General features: G+C 35.9%; 1 protein-coding gene across 1 annotated transcript in view; it reads left to right on the top strand.

The window, feature by feature from the left end:
- Positions 1 to 1,866: 1,866 nt before the first annotated feature.
- LOC136714096 (collagen alpha-6(VI) chain) overlaps positions 1,867 to 19,230 on the top strand; it is a 42,323-nt gene continuing 24,959 nt past the window's right edge. Inside the window, exons 1-9 of the mRNA XM_066691407.1 lie at positions 1,867 to 1,907; positions 7,422 to 7,499; positions 10,092 to 10,186; positions 10,503 to 11,087; positions 11,529 to 12,158; positions 14,717 to 15,268; positions 15,752 to 16,300; positions 17,048 to 17,623; positions 18,479 to 19,051. Coding sequence (XP_066547504.1) covers positions 10,117 to 10,186; positions 10,503 to 11,087; positions 11,529 to 12,158; positions 14,717 to 15,268; positions 15,752 to 16,300; positions 17,048 to 17,623; positions 18,479 to 19,051 — 3,535 coding nt within the window. The 5' untranslated portion in view covers positions 1,867 to 1,907; positions 7,422 to 7,499; positions 10,092 to 10,116. The remainder of the gene's footprint in view (positions 1,908 to 7,421; positions 7,500 to 10,091; positions 10,187 to 10,502; positions 11,088 to 11,528; positions 12,159 to 14,716; positions 15,269 to 15,751; positions 16,301 to 17,047; positions 17,624 to 18,478; positions 19,052 to 19,230) is intronic.

The following is a 19,230-nucleotide window of genomic DNA, read 5'->3' as shown; positions in this document are numbered from 1 at the left end:
TCTTTACTGAATTTCATTTTGCTGAAACGAAAGCCCTTCTCTTGAAAATAAATCTTAATTTATGTCTTCACTATCACATTCACTAAAATCAGATTCTTTTGAATTAAATATACTAAAAACAGACAAAACTGTTTATCATCAATTTTAAATGATATTAGGTGTAATTCTGATCACTTATAACACGTCGCCGGTATACACTGAATTGACAGTTTTTCAAATACAGGTCTATTTTTTCATTGTAAAAATGAGAGATATGGGCGGGGCATGTGTGCTTTTGATTTTAAGATGGATTTTTTCATTTTTCATTTTTTCGGTTATTCAAGTTTGGCAGCTCATGAGCTCGAGTTACCAGTATAATGGAAGGGGAATCACTGTACCCTATGGGCAACATCTAGAACAGGCAATCAAAGAAAAAAGTGCCGATAACAGGTTGCTTGCTGCTAAGCTAGCTCTTTATATGCTTTATATGGGGGTGTTAATGGGAATTAGCTCAAATGTGTCCTTTGAAGTATTCTAATATTATTCAAGGTTTTGAATACTACTTCAGAAAATTGTGATATCGTGATTTGAATCGCCAATACCCAACCCTACAGCATACAATGACATTCTAGATGATTTTGTGCTTCCAACGTTGTGGCAACAGTTTGGGGATGGCCCTTTCCTGTTTCAGCATGACAATGCCCCCGTGTACAAAGCAAGGTCCATACAGAAATGGTTTGTCGGAAGAACTTGGCTGGCCTACACAGAACCCTGACCTCAACCCCATAGAACACCTTTGGGATTAACTGGACTGTGAGCCAGGCTTGCAACATCTGTCCCCGGCCTCACTGTTGCTCTTGTGGCTTAATGGAAGCAAATCTCACAGCAGTGTTCCAATGTCTAGCATTCCCAGAAAAGTGCGGCTGTTACAGCATGATTTTGGAATGAGATGCTCGAGGAGCAGGTGTCCACATATTTCAGGCCCTGTAGTGTATGTGCAAACAATATTATTGTCAGAATCAACAAGGCTGTTATCATAATATAGAATTACAGATTTTCTAAACACTCACATTTTGTAGCTTCAGAAGTGATACAAGTTGTATTGCAGGACGTTGTCTTCAACCTGTTATTACAACACTTACCATGAAGTTTATGTTGTAATGTATCAAAACATCCTCTCACCCCACAAAAAAACATGAAAAAGATTGCAAATGTTTAAAACTAAAGATGTATTATATGCTCATATTGTTTGCATAATTAAACATTACATATTTTATTTTAAAAAATGCAGTACAAATACAGATTTTTGTTTGACAACCCTAATAAAACATTTGATACTAATATGCAAATGAAAATATGTTAAACAGAATCTGTATGCATAAGTAATTTAATCTATAAAGTAATTCAGACAGGATTGTTTATATCACGGTTTTCCCAGGCTTGCTGACTAACGGCCACTGAGCTCCCACAATGGAAATGCCATTTTGTTAGATATATGTCATATGAGTAAATGCAAAGGGTTGCAAGATGTGGAAGAAAACATGTAGGGTGTCATAAAATTTACAATGTGGAACACAGATATGACACAGATGTGAATTTGACATCACTATATAAATATGTATTAGAAGTGTGGAAGGAAATAAAAAGTAAAGCCTAATATTAGGGAGTATATTTTAACCTGTCACATGTAAGTCTGATCAAAGTGCCTTGACATTATCTGGAAGAGTGGTGTTCAGTTCTGGTCAATTTAAAGGATGGGCATTTGACATACATTTTATTCTAGCTGGGCTGAGACTTCCTGGAAGTTTCATTTGTTGAAATATAAAGGGAGGGAGATCTAACAGTTAAAGGAGGGGTTTTTTCAAAAGACTTCACATTTACTTTTACTGCTTGAGGGGTTAGAGTACAGAATACTAAATCGATTGTTTGTAAGTAGAATGCTTTTTCTTTATTTCTCAATTCTGATTTTAAAACTTACAATGTCTGAGTCCAAATGCATTTTTCTTGTGTTTTAATGTTTTGGTTGATAAAATTAATGCAATGTATTTGGTGTCACCTATAACACATAAAACAAAAATGTATCAAGGAAAATGTTACATTAACCATTGGCTTATGCAAGTTATTTATGCATTTGAAAGAAAATACAGAAGCAAGTACATATTACTGACATTTTAGATTGCTTCTCTGGCACTATTACTATTTATGCTGGACTATGAATATTTATTTACTGAATATTCACATTTGTATTATAACTAAATATGTAAAATCAGAAAAGATTCATGTTATTTCCAATTTTAAATGTACATTTGTTTTGCATAAGGATACATTTTACAGATTTTTAAAAACATTCTCTTGGCTCTTCTTCATAGTGTAATTGTCGATTTAATCAAATATACATATAGAATTAAACATTTGGAGTAGCATTGTTTACTTATTAATTAGTAACTGTGTCCTGTGGTATTGTTGTAAATGCAAAGTACCTTTAAATTTAAGACATTTTAGTGAGCCACTATATAAGTGTCCGATTATCCGATCCTAACATTTTTCAAACCGACCTAATAGAAACTTTATGGAACAGTACCGCATCTGCCAACACAAGTATCTTTCTGCCAAGTATCTCCAGATATTGAACATAACTGTCAAATGAAAGTGCTGCCCAGTATTTTGACTGCAGCCAAAAGGTATTTTGTCAAAGGACTTTGCAAAACTTCACATTTACTTTTACTGCTTGAGGGGTTAGAGTACAGAATATTAAATTGATTGTAAGTAGAATGCTTTTTCTTTATTTCTCAATTTTCATTTTTAACCTTACCATGTCTGAGTCCAAATGTATTTTTCTTGTGTTTTAATGGTTTTGTTGATGAAATTAAAAATGCAGTATATTTATATACATTAAATTAATACTTTTCATATAAAAACTGTAATTTCAGTAATGCTTATCTATTTCTTTATTAGTTGTTTAGTTATCTTTAATTTAGTTTTAAGTGTTGAACAAATTACACTATGATTGTTTTGCTTTTTTGTAACAGCGGGAAAAAAACAGTATACTGAGATAGATTTAAATGCAGTTGAAAAATCACTCTTCTCTAGATGCTTGACACACTCAATGAAATTGTAATTCAACTAGAATTTAAAATAATAAAAAAATATACTCCACAGGAAATGTAAATTTTCTATTGTCATTACATATGATTTTTACTAGTATGTACATATTCTTGTTTTAAAAATGTAAGTTGTGTGTCAATTAGAGTCCCTAATTTTCAACAAAGAATGATCTCATATTGTTGGTCAAGGAATGTATCAAGAGCAATTATGGTGTCACCTATAACACATACCACAAAAATGTATCAAGGAAAATTAAACTTTAACCATTAGCTTATGCAACCGTTTTTTATGCATTTGAAAGAAAATATAAAAGCAAATACATATTACTGGAATTTTAGATTGCTTCCCTGAAACTATTACTATTTATACTGGAATATGAAACGTTATTTACTGAATATTCACATTTGTATTTTAACTAAATATGTAAAATCAGAAAAGATTCTTGTTATTTCCCATTTAAAATGTACATTTGTTTTTCTTAAGGATACATTTGTACAGCTTTTAAAAAACATTCTCTTGGCTCTTCTTCATAGTGTTATTGTCGATTTAATCAAATATGCATATAGATTGAAACATTTGGAGTAGCATTGTTTACTTATTAATTAGTAACTGTGTCCTGTGGTATTGTTGAAAATGCAAAGTACCTTACTTTCATATTTAAGACATTTTAGTGAGCCACTATATAAGTATCCGACTAACCCGAGATCCTAACATTTTTCAAATCGACCTAAAGGAAACTTTACATTATGGAACAGTACCGCACCTGCCAACACAAATATCTTTCTGCCAAGTATCTCCAGATATTGAACATAACTGTCAAATGAAAGTGCTGCACAGTATTTTGACTGCAGCCAAAACATCTGAGGGACAGATGTTAAACTGGGATTGATCTAAATTCCTAAATATATTATTTATTTGTAATTTGCTTATAAAGACACTTACAATTTGCAGATCCCTTTAATATCCCAGGCATTCTTTGCATTTCTTTATTGAAACAGAATTTGAACAGATGATCAAGAAATACATTGATTTAATGTTTTAATAAATACACTACCATCAAAACACCCCCATTTTTCCCGTTTTTATTGAAGTCCAGTGAATAACCTGAAATGGTACAAAGATAAGCAGTAAACTGCCAGAGGTTAAAAAAAAAAATAGGTTTCCAAAAAATGAAAAATATTGTACATTTCAGAGTTATATACTTAAGCATTATTTGGCTGTGTTATGTGCAGCAGGGGCAGGGGTGTCAAACTCAAGTTTGATCATGGGCCAAATTGTAATTCTGTGTCTCACCCGCGGGCCAGAAACCAAATAGGCAAAATAGTGTTTAATTAACAACAAACAACCATACACCATGATATTGCATTAACTGTAGTTTACTTGAGACTTTACATGCATGGTTCAAAGATGTTGAGTTGTTGTCTTCTGTTTCTAGTTACTTAGTTACTGTCTTTTCGTACTGTTCGTGTACATTTCCATGGTGTTTAATAAAGTGCAGTGACTGTTGTGACAGCCTCAGTTCATAGCTAACTAGCCTACCTATGTGCTGCTCTCACCAGAGACCTGGCACCTTTTGAGCAGAGTACGTTCATCAATGTTTGGACTGATGTCTTATGCTGAAGCAATCCTCAGGATGGACTGGAGATGTTCGTCAGTCAGTTGTGATATGTGATTATTTTTGTTGATCTTCATTAGGGAAAACAGCTATGTGCTCCCAAACATTGAAAGTACAGCAGCTGGGAGGAAAGGGTAAAACTAGGGCACACCAACAGTATCGAATTTGGCTTTCAGAGCTCAATCAGCTCTATTTCAATATTGTTTGGCGCTATGTCCACATCGACCACAAATGGACTAGTGAAAAGCTCAAAGGTGAACTGCTGTGCTCTAAAATTAGCTTTGTCTTTTGGCCGCTGTGAACATATTCTGTTGTAATTCAAGGGCTTTTTTTAATTCGCCCGCTTCTCTTCATGGCTTAGGTCGCCATATTTGGCTTTTTGTTTGGTCTCATAATGGCGATGTACATTAAATTCTTTTGGCACTGCGAAATTTTCTTTACAAATAAGACACATAGGCCTCTCTTGATGCTCCACAAACAAGTACTCTGTCTCCCACCTCTTCTGAAACACCTGAATTCTGAAACTTTCTCTGTCGAGTTTCCTTTTCTTTGCCAGTCTTTGTCCACATTAGCAAGTCATACAGTAGCCTGGAGTTTGACGCCGATGATTTAAAGTAATATATTAATTACTATGTATTGAATTAGAAATTATAGATTAGCAGGCCTAACTTACTGAGCAATTGAACTGTGTGGTCGTGCAGTCCGACAAAACAACGTCAGCACCCCCCCCCGCGCGCACGCCGCATTCAGACAGTTAGATGAGACACTGTTCCTCAGCCCCCCTATAACTGTAAGTCTAAAAATGCCCCTGATTCTGGTAAATGTGTAGTGGCTGATAGTGATAGTTGTATTACATTTTTCTAATTAATTGTGGTTCCAAATGTCACTGCCAAATCATTGCAGAAGTTGACAGAACTGGGTTTGAAAAAACAATTGTCTATGTGTGCAAGATGATATGGATCTGCTGTCCAATGTGGGAGTTGTATATCACTAATTTGGGAACATGCATGGGCCACAAAACTAATGTAGAATTATCTATAGAACTTTTTGCAGAATGTTAATCCTTTACAACACTTTCTTTATGAACCTATAATTCTCTAGAAAAACAAGCGGGTAATCAACTGATTCATTTAATATCTTGATAACTACAACATGTGCAGGATTAATTGTCCTCACATTTATATTTTTTATGTCATATGGGTAGCCTCAGAAATTTAATTCTGTACGTAATTTGTTTTCAGTTACAATTTTGTCATTTTTCTAATAAACAGAACAAATCTTAAATCTTGTAATGCTTAGAAAGTCAACTTTTCGCGTTCACTAGAGAAACAGTTAAACATTGGTTTCCTGACATGCAAGGGATTAGATTGTCTGCTTTTACAATGCTTAGGACTGTAATGTAATTGACAGATTGTATACTCTACGTCAACACAAAGGATGAATAGGGATTAAGAGCTTTTCAGTTGTCAAAATAGGATTGATAGTGGCCTGGAATTACTGCTCGTATATCTCCCATGTATGGATGCCTTAACACAGTTCAGTGTTTTTGGAGGGCTGGATATTGTACTACTTGAAACATTTGATCTGTAATCACGATTGTAAATTAGGCTAATCTTTTCCAAGTTATTACAGAATTGTTACCTTGTTTGCTGCTTTCATGTCAGATGTTTTTTTTCTTTTCTTTTTCTGGCTGAGTAAAACAATTGGTAAATGATGCCTATAAACAGAAACAATTAATATTTAAAAACAATTGTAAGTATGTTCTCTTACTTCCTACTGTGAGTGTTTTTTCTTTGTTAATTTGATCCAGAAGAAGCAGTTGAAATGTTTTCCAGTCAAGGCCTGCCCAACCATTAGACAAACATAATGTTTTTTGGGAGAGATGGGGCAGGCTAAATTATCAAATATAATTGCCATTATGTCTTCTGCTTAAACTTTAGTAATTGTGTGTGGGCTGAAGCTGACAGTGTTGTGACCAATCACCCATCACAGTCCAGGGGATTCCTCAGGAGCTACATAGTTGCCAGGGCCAGAATTTGTAGTTCCAAGTCTTGCAGGAAATGTTCCTTGACTGACTGACTTGGAGACGGGGAGCAGCATTCTCCATCCCTATGGAAAGACTTGAGAGGGAGACTTGTATGCATGTACAAAGATTGGTATTTACATGATCCCTTGACTTTCTTTGTATTAACATGACTGAGTATGTGTGGTACACAATGGTCTCATTCATGTCTGGACAGTGAAAGCGTTTATAAAGGGACTCCCTGTGTCTCCACTGTAGCTCCCGGACTACAGGGGTTTATTTGTTTAACAAAAATGTATTGTAGGATGTGGAGGCAGGAACCCCCACTCGGATTCGAAGTGCTCCATCTCAAGGTGTACCTCTGAGTTCTCCACAGCACACAGCCCCACCCAGCAGAGGGACAAACCCACTCTGCCAAAAGATGGGTCTCTTGATGCGGGGAATTTTTACACTTTGCTCTTTACTGACTTCACTGAGGAGTTACCTACTTCAACATCCATAGATCTTTGCTCTACTAACACAATTAATCAATTATAATGGTATTTTATTCGGTAAATCTCTGGATTGTCAATAATACTGGTAGAGACATGGTGATACAACCAATACTACTTTTGAATTTCTTCAAGTCTTCCATTATTTAGTTTATTTTCTAATAAATGAAACATTGTTTAAGTAGCTTTTTCTGTCTTTTTTTGTTAGGAACTGGGAGCTAATTCATCACATTTCCCAGACTTGAATGAATCTCCCACTAAAATGTTTTTCTTCTTGGCAATAGAGGTAAGTAAATCCTTGTTCCAGATTAAAAGCTTAAATCCTCTGCAAGCACTATCTTTTTTTTTTTAAGTTATAGGTGATGGAGATGGTATTCTATTCAGATGTGATACAGTGTAGTAGTGGGTTCCAAACATTTTAATGCTGTATGTCAAAGATAAATGCACTCTTGATGGTAAACTCTAAAACTTTTATAAAAGGTCATAAAGGCATCTCCTATCACCCATTTTCCTACAAATTGCTTTTTTATTGCATTAAATACATAAATAAGTCACAAGTAATACAGCCAAAAGAAAAATAAATTGTAGTGTTTAATCCTTTCATCTAAATAAGTGAATGTTTTAAGGTAATATATTTATGTTGAAAAATAAGTATTAAGTTGACAAGAGAATTTGTTTGAGGAGGCACCCAGTGAAAAGATCAGTTTGTACAAATATAGGCCCTCCTCCTTGATCTACAACTAAGGAATTTCTTCGAGATATACCACTTTTGCACTGTTATCGTGTAGCTGAATTCACAAAGGGCTTAAACAGGATGTTGCTCTGCTTTGATGATAAATGCATATACAGCAATTTAATTTCTCCAAAAAGGTCAGCATACAAAATTCTGTATGTCCCAACTGAATAACTATAGGAAAAACAAATCCTAGATTTTTTACCTTAGATGGAGAGAGATATTAAAGTACTTGCAACTGTGCCTGCTTCGATTTCCCCCATACCATTACACAATTTACCATTTTCTGATTCATCTTCAGTGACTATTAATTTGTAACTCATGTAGTTTTTGTGGTAGTTTACAAAACACACAGGGAAAAACAAACAAACAAAAACTTTAATTTATGCATTTTTGGGGGAATTCAGATTGCTTTGACTTTCTAGTAGGTAGGGTTGTCAAAAATACCAATACTTTGATTCTACCACGATTACGGGCGCCTCCGGGCAGGTTTTAGGACGACCGCCGTAGGGGTATTTCCAATTTTTTGTAATATATAAGGACAGATAAGCGGGAGAAATTCACAAATAAAGGAATATTTAGCAATTACAGCTGTAACTGACCAACCAAAATGTTTTTCTTATTCAATTTTTATTAATTTTATTTTATTTCAATAGGCCTAATAGTTTGACAAATGACAAAATGGGCAAATTTGTGTCTTTTCGTTCACATAAAGTCAGAAAAAAAAACATATGAATTTAGAAGTGAGTCGTTTTTTGAGATTTACGATTATACTGTATTTACAGTATAATCGTAAATCTCGAAAAACGACTCACTTCGAAATATTTTGAAGTATAATACTGTTACGGTAATGATAATCAAAAATGCATTAAAGAGAAAATACTAGCTCACCTTGTAGCCATCTTCAATCTCTTTCTTCTTTGTGATGCATTATGGGTGGAAAAAAACAGTCTTAACCAGAGTAGATAGGTTTTAATAAAATATGAGATAATGAGATTTTGAGTAAACACTTTATTTTAAAAAAGGAAAAAAAAAAATGTAAGCCCAAAATAAGTTAATGAGGCAGAAACTAGCCATAGTTAGTTTTAAAATGATAGTAAATTATAAAGTTTTTTTTTTTTGAGGTTATACAGCTGAATTTATTACAGACATGGTTTTAGGTGGTTTCATGAGAATAGGCCACACTTTCATATTTCTTCAGTAAATCCTGCAGGTTCAATTAGTAAATAAATGTTCTGCAAACCTGTCTGTTGTTTATTAGGTTCACTACAGTTCAGTCAGGAAAACATATGTGATAACGTGAAGGTTATTGACAATGTAATATGTTGTTTTTTTTACATAGACTTTTGGTTTTGTCCTCACATTGAAGGGGCCCCTGCCCGTCTGTAATTGGTAACATCTGCATGCCTGACCAATAAGAAACAGAGATTTTTCACAACCAAATTATGGTTAGAATATGAAAGTATATGTTATGAGAGTCAGAGCCTACCTCACTCTGAATGAACATATTTTCCCCCTCAATGGCAATTGTGGACTCCAGTGAGCCGAGGCCCAGAATGATCACTGTCAATTTCTAGAGCACGTCTAGAATAAACAGGGACTCCAAAGGCTCACAGTTTGAGGACCCAGCGGTCCCCACAAGGTCCTAGAGCTGCTACCTGCAACTCATGTGTGACCACTTGAGGTGAGGCCTGATACGATCAGACTTCCTAGACCTGACAGGGATAAACTGTGTGGTATAGCTCCTAGAGCCCTAAACTTGTGTGTTAATTCAGTATCAATGGATATACTAATAAATTGATCATAAAGGAGGTAAAGCACTGTATGGGGGTTCACTGTTCTGGGGATTCAAAGCCCAAGGCTTCCTCTTCTCCAGGCATACTATTTAATTTATTGTAGACATGCCTGCATTGGGATTTCACAACTCAATCAAGTCCACTGTTTTTCTGAGAGATGCCAGCACAGCTGGTTGGATGTTCAGGAACGGCTTTGTCCACTTGAGGACAATGGAGACAGTTGCCCAGTGGGTTGAGTAGGTTGGAGACATGGATCATGCTCGCACTGTCAAACATTAATTGAGTTTCCTGACAGAACCATAACTTTGCTTAAAAGTAGTAAATATATATATATCTTTTTCTATTTCAGAAACAAGAATAAGTTACTTGTGAAAATGAAGATGTTTAAACTTTTGTCATTCGTGGCATTCATGTGGATGCAGTTATGCAAATCTCAGAAAACTGGTATGATGTAATCTTTTCATGGTTATTTGCTTGCTTGAACTGAGTGCATTATTTCTGTGACTGGAAATAGGATACAGTTTGTATCTATTGTGATTATTAAGGATTATTTTAGGAAGTTCTAGAAACAACATCAGATTCCTGTACACTCAGCACCATAAATTAAAATGTAATGGTTATTAAAAAGCAAGTAGTTGGGCTCAGAAATTAAACAATTTTTCATGGCTACATTGGATTTTATTAAAAAAAAAGTTAGACCCTTTTAGTTCTGAACAATGACTTACATTATAATATTATTCATTACTTTTTTCTTTTACAGACTCATTGTATGCAGATGTAGTCTTCTTAGTAGATACCTCAAAGAATATTGATAATGAATTATTTAAGCAGCTGAGGACTTTCCTAATCAAAATGGCAACTGACTTGGACATTGGACCTAATAAGAACCGCTTTGGACTTTCACAAATCAGTGGTGATTCCAAGGCAGAAATATTTCTTGATACATTCAAAACAAAGAGTCAAGTCTTAAACCATGTCAAGAAGAATTTTGTTCTCAAGGGTGGGGAGCTGAATACTGGGACGGCCCTTAAGTATGCATATGATTTTCACTTCAACAAATCCCACGGGAGTCGCAAGGCAGAGGGTTATCCTCAGTTTTTAGTTATCATCACCTCAGGGAAGTCAGAGGATGCTCTTCAACAAACTGTCACCATGATAAAACAAGAAGGAATCAAAATTGTAGCTATAGGACTTAAAAATTTTGACACAACAGAGCTTGAGTTAATGAGCAAACCGCATTTAACTTTCCAAAATGTGTCTCTGCAAATTTTGTCACGGAACATGTTAAACATCATCAAAACTGAAGCTCAGAATCAATTTAAACTCACAGACCCACCTCCAGCAGGTAATATTTTAAAACGATTTATAGTTAACACTGTCTTAATAGTTACATATGTTTATGTAAAAAACTAAAATGTAAAATTTACACTTGCATCTTCCTTCCCTATTCTATATATATATATATATATATATATATATATATATATATATATATATATATAGAGAGAGAGAGAGAGAGAGAGAGAGAGGCTTCTTTACCCCCATGTAGAGGCTGTATTGTTTTGGGGTTCATTTATGCTAGGTTTTAGCAAACGTCCTACATTAGTTGCATCTTTGTATAAAATAGTCTCAACAGATAGTGATTGTGTGCAGAATTTCCTTCCAATATTCCTTTCTACTAATCTGTTTATCAGAAGAGCCTTCACTGTACAGTGTTGAAATCAGCATGCACTGTTTACAGCCTGCACGTGAACAGCATTGAACATTCTGTATTTATTTTTTCCAGTGTGCCAGAGAGCGACTGTTGCTGACATTGTGTTTTTAGTTGATAATTCCACCGACAACGGGATGCTAAACTTCCAACAGGTTCAGTCTTTCCTATATAAAATGGTTGACTCCCTGAACGTGTCTACCAGTACCATAAGAATTGGCCTCCTGATGTATGGTGACACCACACAGACACAATTCAACTTAAACACCTATGTGAACAAGTCTGACATTCTGCAGCACATAACAGAGCTGCAGTACACCAAAGGAAGAGGAGGAAGCTCAAAGGCTAGTCTTGCCTTAGACATAGCAAGACAAGAGCTATTCAAAGTTCAAGCAGGGAGCAGAGCATCCAAAGCAGTTCAGCAAATCGCCATCTTGATAACAGATCAGAAATCCAGTGACAATGTCAGTGAGGCTGCGATCGCCCTGCGCCGCGCTGGTGTGACTGTCTTCGCTGTGGGGATCCAAGATGCAGACAAAAATGAGCTCAATGAAATTGTATCTCATCCCCGAGAAAAGCATGTCTCGAAGGTGGAAACCTTTCTACAGTTAGCGGCTATTCAAGAACAAATGGCAAGCAAAATATGCAATTTGATCATATACAAAGCAGCGAATGCCCCAGAAGATGCACGGCGGCTGAAGGAAGGTAATATTAAGAGTTCATACACAGTATAGGCTATATATATATATATAAAGTAAATATTATTCATTGTAAGAACTGAAACATTACATTATCTTCTTAAAGTAAAAATAAAGAAAGCGGTTTATTAACTTTTAGCAGGATGTCTCCAAAAAATAACAATGCAATAAGTAACACAGTAAAGCAAAATATAATACAAGATACAGCTGCAATACTAATTGAGGTGAAGGATTATAATTCATTATATTTGATACTCAGAGAGCATCAAAAGTATTTGATCCCCTGCTGATTTTGTACGTTTGCCCACTGACAAAGAAATGATCAGTCTATCATTTTAATGGTAGGTGTATTTTAACAGTGAGAGACAGAATAACAACAAAAAAATCCAGAAAAACGCATTTCAAAAAAGTTGATTACATTGACACATTGATTTGCATGTTAATGAGGGAAATAAGTATTTGACCCCTTCGACTTAGAACTTGGTGGCAAAGCCCTTGCTGGCAATCAAAGAGGTCAGACGTTTCTTGTAGTTGGCCACCAGGCTTGCACACATCTCAGGAGGGATTTTGTCCCACTCCTCTTTGCAGATCCTCTCCAAGTCATTAAGGTTTCGAGGCTGACGTTTGGCAACTCGAACCTTCAGCTCCCTCCAAAGATTTTCTATGGGATTAAGGTCTGGAGACTGGCTAGGCCACTCCAGGACCTTAATGTGCTTCTTCTTGAGCCACTCCTTTGTTGCCTTGGCTGTGTGTTTTGGGTCATTGTCATGCTGGAATACCCATCCACGACCCATTTTCAATGCCCTGGCTGAGGGAAGGAGGTTCTCACCCAAGATTTGATGGTACATGGCCCCGTCCATCGTCCCTTTGATGCGGTGCAGTTGTCCTGTCCCCTTAGCAGAAAAACCCCCCCAAAGCATAATGTTTCCACCTCCATGTTTGACGGTGGGGATGGTGTTCTTGGGGTCATTCCTCCTCCTCCAAACACGGCGAGTTGAGTTGATGCCAAAGAGTTCGATTTTGGTCTCATCTGACCACAACACTTTCACCCAGTTCTCCTCTGAATCATTCAGATGTTCATTGGCAAACTTCAGACGGGCCTGTACATGTGCTTTCTTGAGCAGGGGGACCTTGCGGGCGCTGCAGGATTTCAGTCCTTCACGGCGTAGTGTGTTACCAATTGTTTTCTTGGTGACTATGGTCCCAGCAGCCTTGAGATCATTAACAAGATCCTCCCATGTAGTTCTGGGCTGATTCCTCACCGTTCTCATGATCATTGAAACTCCACGAGGTGAGATCTTGCATGGAGCCCAAGACCGAGGGAGACTGACAGTTATTTTGTGTTTCTTCAATTTGCGAATAATCGCACCAACTGTTGTCACCTTCTCACCAAGCTGCTTGGCGATGGTCTTGTAGACCATTCCAGCCTTGTGTAGGTCTACAATCTTGTCCCTGACATCCTTGGACAGCTCTTTGGTCTTGGCCATGGTGGAGAGTTTGGAATCTGATTGATTGATTGCTTCTGTGGACAGGTGTCTTTTATACAGGTAACAAGCTGAGATTAGGAGCACTCCCTTTAAGAGAGTGCTCCCAATCTCAGCTCGTTACCTGTATAAAAGACACCGGGGAGCCAGAAATCTTGTTGATTGATAGGGGATCAAATAATTATTTCCCTCATTAACATGCAAATCAATTTATAACTTTTTTGAAATGCGTTTTTCTGGATTTTTTTGTTGTTATTATTATTATTTTTATTTCTTGGCAGACACACTTATCCAGGGCGACTCACAAAATAAGTGCAAACAAAGTGCAAAAATACAGTGAAGTACAAGGCATCAATCATTACAAATTCAATTTAGCTAAAACAGCAATTCAAAATAATTCATTTTACAAATTCCAATTCCAATTTACACAAGTACAGTAAGTGATTATTCTGTCTCTCACTGTTAAAATACACCTACCATTAAAATTATAGACTGATCATTTCTTTGTCAGTGGGCAAACGTACAAAATCAGCAGGGGATCAAATAGTTTTTTCCTTCACTGTAATATTCAAACAAGAACACATGTGATTTGAAATTCCATAGCAGGCAGAGTGAAAAGTGACACAGAAGTGGCTCCCAGTGTCTAAAGGTGCAGTGTAAATATTTCATTCTGGAAGCCTTTGTAAGTTCTTAAGATTAAGATTCTCAACTTGCCTGAAAGAGACATGCTGTCATGGTAATTGTTTATTAGCTTTATGTTATCCCAGATTTTATAAATAGAACAAATAACAGTTGTCTTCTATATTACTCTTACTTCTATAAGCCAGTCAAACACACAGGCTCACTAACCTTTTCTTATCACATCGGTCTTGGGATAATCAAAACAAAAGGCCTAGATTTTAGAATAAAGCTATAGTGCTATTCATACTTAAATAACATTGTAGCATTATCATCTAGACCAAAGCTTCAGCATTTAATATTTGACAAATGTAAGAAGGCATCACAATTGTATGCAGTGTTGTTTTTTTTCCCCTTCTGGATAAACTAAATAATGTGACTTATTTAAACTTTTCCCTTATAGGCTGCATTAAAATTGAAGAAGCAGATATATATTTTTTGATTGATGGCTCAAGCAGCATAAAGAATACAGACTTTTTTGAAATTAAAGACTTTATAAATGGTGTGGTTGATAACTTCAACATTGGACCTGATAGTGTGCGCATTGGAGCAGCCCAATTCTCCACAGAAGTCAGAAATGAATTTAGTGTAACTTCTCACAATAGCACAAATGATGTAAAACGGGCAATTGAAAACATCCGCCAAGATCACGGAAAAACCAAGACGGGACAGGCTCTCAAGTACATGCAGAGCTTGATGAAAAAAGAAGTAAAGGCAAAAGTAAGACAGTACCTTCTAACTGTAACTGATGGCAAGTCAGATGATGATGTGAGCGAGGTGTCAGAAACCCTCAGAAAGGATGGAGTGATCACTTATGCAGTTGGTATTGGAAAGGCAAATATAACAGAGCTTGAAACGATTGCAGGTTTCAAAAATAGGTCCTTCTACACCACACAATTTGATTTCCTTAAGGATATAAAAAACGAAGTGACTCGGGAAATCTGTTTAGAAGAGGGTAAGTCAATTTTTCAAATGTATTCATGAATTAAATAGTGATAGTAAAAGTGATATGTGAAGCAATCTATGTACTAAGTCTCTTTCCATTTAGTGTGTGGCACCGTTTACCGAAATTAATTTAAATAATTAAATTAATACTGTATAGTTTGTTTCATATTCCATGACCTCTTTCATCTAATATTAGATTAGTAGTTTCTAGTTTTGCTCTTGAAACAGAGCTTATGTGAGTAATTTACAACAATGAACTCTGCTAAACCTTGATTTCATGATCTGAACCTCAAGTTGTTCAAATCAGAACACAATGTATATATTTTATAAAAGCCAGTGTTCTTTGAAGTAACTGGCTTAACTTGTGTATTTTAAAGACAAGATAGAAACTGCTTAATAATACTGGACCCACTGCCAGAGACTATAATTGTATGATACAATTTTATAGGTCTTAAATTTACAAAAAGAATAATGAAATCTTTCCCTTTTCCAGCCTGCAAGAAAAGTGAAGCAGATATAGTGTTCTTAATTGACAGTTCTGGGAGCATTAATCCCACAGACTACACCAGCATGAAACATTTCATGACATCAATTGTAAACAAATCAGACATTGGGAGAGACAAAGTACGTATTGGTGCAATGCAATACAGCTATAAAGTGCAACCTGAATTTGAATTGGATAAACATGTCCAGGCACCTGACTTACTGCAAGCCATTGACAACATGCTTCAACTGGGTGGCGGAACTTTGACTGGAGAAGCCCTTAAATCGGTCTCTAACTATTTCAAAAAAGCACGCCCCAATGTCAACCGCATCCTCATTGTGATAACTGATGGTGAGGCTCAAGATGAAGTTTTACAACCTGCTAAGGATTTGCGAGAAAAAGGCATAACTATTTTTTCTATTGGTGTTTTTGGTGCCAATTACTCTCAACTGGAGGAAATAAGCGGCTCTCGCCAAAACATTTTTTTTATCAACAAATTTGAAGAGCTCAATAGTATACTGGACAAGGTGCTTTTCAGTGTATGCAATCCCTTTAAAGGTAAGTTATTTCCAAGTACATAAAATTAAGTTTCATTGGGTTTAAGTTATACAATTAATAGATCAGCCCAACTATTAGCTGATGAGTGAATTACAAAGCACAATAATAAACATGAATTCATCATAAATAAATATTCTCAATACACTTATACAAATGAAACACTTCCATCCCCAAAATAATGCATCTGGGAAACAAATGTAAACATGCCTGAATGACTTCCAGTAAATCTTAGACTGGGATTTATTAAAGATTTATGACCAGTTTAAATGTATTATCCATGTTGAAATGTGCACAGGATTTGTACTCAAACAAAAACATTCCCAGAAATCTTGATACACTAACTGCTGTTATGGATAGGACTCCGGTTTTGAAGCAAAATAAAGTATTCCAAGTAAAATGCTCTTGGGTGATGTCAGCAATATTTGGTCCGAAGGGCACCTCTGAAATTGCCAATACACATCAGTTTTCAAGAGAAGTTGCCCAAAAAACTCTCTGAGCCAGAAACAATAAACAACTTGGAAGGACTGAGTTTGTATTTTGTATTAGATGTTTATTAATTCAATAAACTAAAGCCTTGGTTCTACATGATTCTACATGAAGCATTGATTATGATACATCATGTCCTGTATGAGCTAAGTAGCATTTATTTTACTTCACAATTTAGAGTGACCAGATGGTGTACATAACATGTTTTTTTTTTTTACATCCAGAGAACTGTTAAATTCTATCCTTTCATTTATTTCACAGAGTGCCGTAAAATAAACGTTGCCGATATAATGTTTGTCATAGACACATCTGGAAGTATTCCTTCAGAGGGATTTCAAAGTATGAAGGATTTCATGTATGCCATGGTAAAGAACTCTGACATTGGGAAAGACAGGGTACAGATTGGGGCAACACAATATAGTGACGATCCTCGGAGAGCCTTTGATTTAAATGAAAACCATGACAAGAGGTCACTGGAGCAGGCCATCAAAGCAATGCATCTCTTCGGGGGAAACACATACACAGCAAAAGCTCTCAATTTTTCCAAAGACCGTCTGGCAGAATCGTTTGGTGGGCGCAAAGCAAGAGGTGTTCCACAGATTCTAATCACAGTGACTGATGGAGAATCTCATGACAGGGAGCTCTTGAATGTAACGTCCCAGTACATCAGAAACTCTGGTATTATTACTTATGCTATTGGAATAAAGGATGCAAAGAAAGAGGAACTCCTGGCAATTGGGGGGTCTAATGATAAGTACTTCTATGTGGATAATTTTGATAAATTAAAAGAGATTGAACAGAGGATTTCTGAAGTCATCTGTAGTGGCACACCATCATGTGAGTATTGCAGCTTTAAATCAATGACAATTTGAATAAGATGTACTGTTTCACTGAAAGGATAATTTCCTCTCTCTCCGTTCGGGTGTCACATTAGCTTACCCTGCAATAGGAGCAGAATTACATTTAAACTTTAACCCAAACAAAATGTATTTTTATGCATTTTTAGAACTTAGTTTAGTAACTAGAACTTCGGATATTTGGCACAATAGGCAATGTCAGTGCAATGAAAAAAAAGGTGCCTACACAGGGTTTCGCTCAGCTACACCCCCCAAACACAAATGTGAAACAGACCGCGAAGCCTATACAATTTTATGGGGGAAGCCCTTCAGTATATATAAGAAGAGAGAGAGAGAGAGAGAGAGAGAGAGAGAGAGAGAGAGAGAGAGAGCTAGATAGTTAGCCTAGATAGACAGATATATGTGTGTGTGTGATTAATTTGTATTATGATAATGCCTCTAAAGTCTTCATTCTACATGCTGTGCTGTACTTATTATAAGGATACATCTAAGTCTTAGCAATGCTATTACATTGTACGGTTGCAGGTAGAGTACTAGCAAAGCTCATACTATAGCTCTAGAGGACCAGGGCTGGATAAGAGCGTCTGCCAAGATAATAATAATAATAATAATAATAATAATAATAATAATAATAATAATAATAATAATAATAATAATAATAATAACATAAGACACAGCAACCACACAGTGATACGCACAGCCTAACTATATACATCTTAAAAACATAGCTAGGCTAGATTGCATAAAACAAATCACTTAAAAATTATTTAAAAATACATATATAAAAGGGCTACAGACTTGAATTAATTCAAACATTTTCCCATTATTTGTGCAGATTGCGAAAGAGATGAAGCAGAAATGGTCTTCTTAATTGACGGCTCTAGCAGCATCTCACAATCTGACTTCAGAATCATGAAGAGCTTCACAAAAAACATGACGGACATTTTTGACATCAGCAAAGGAAAAGTACAAATTGGTCTATCTCAATACAGTGATAAATACCAGAAAGAGTTTGATCTCAAGGAATTCACGGACAAAGTAACAATTCACAGTGAAATAGACAAAATTAATCAACTCTTTGGAAACACACTCATAGGAAAGGCTCTTGAACATGCAAAGGAATTTTTCAAGACACCTACTGGTAGCTGGCGAACTGCTAAAGTGGCACAGATTTTGATTGTAATAACAGATGGAGAATCACAAGATGACGTTTCAGTGGCAGCTCAAGATCTCCGAAATCAAAATATAGACATTTATGCAGTGGGTGTAGGTAAATTTAATGACCAACAGATGTCGCAGATTGCTGGAGATAACGACAGAGTGTTCAAAGTGGAAAAATTTGATGAGCTTCAGCATCTTAAAAAGAGGGTTGCCAGAAATATATGCCCTGAGAAACATGAACGCTCAAGTGAGTATTGTATTTCTTTAGTAAATCAAATAATTGATTACATACAACTATCATACTGTATAAATTCAAATGATTATAACCACAGCCCTGTGAGATAGATTACTGCCAATGCAAATTTCTAATAAATATAGTTCTTATCAGAAATATGCACTGACAGGTAACAGGAAACACAGAATAGA

The sequence above is a fragment of the Amia ocellicauda genome, chromosome 18, assembly GCF_036373705.1.
Source record: "Amia ocellicauda isolate fAmiCal2 chromosome 18, fAmiCal2.hap1, whole genome shotgun sequence".
NCBI classification, from domain to species: Eukaryota; Metazoa; Chordata; class Actinopteri; order Amiiformes; family Amiidae; genus Amia; species Amia ocellicauda.
This window is presented reverse-complemented; position numbering and strand designations above follow the sequence as displayed.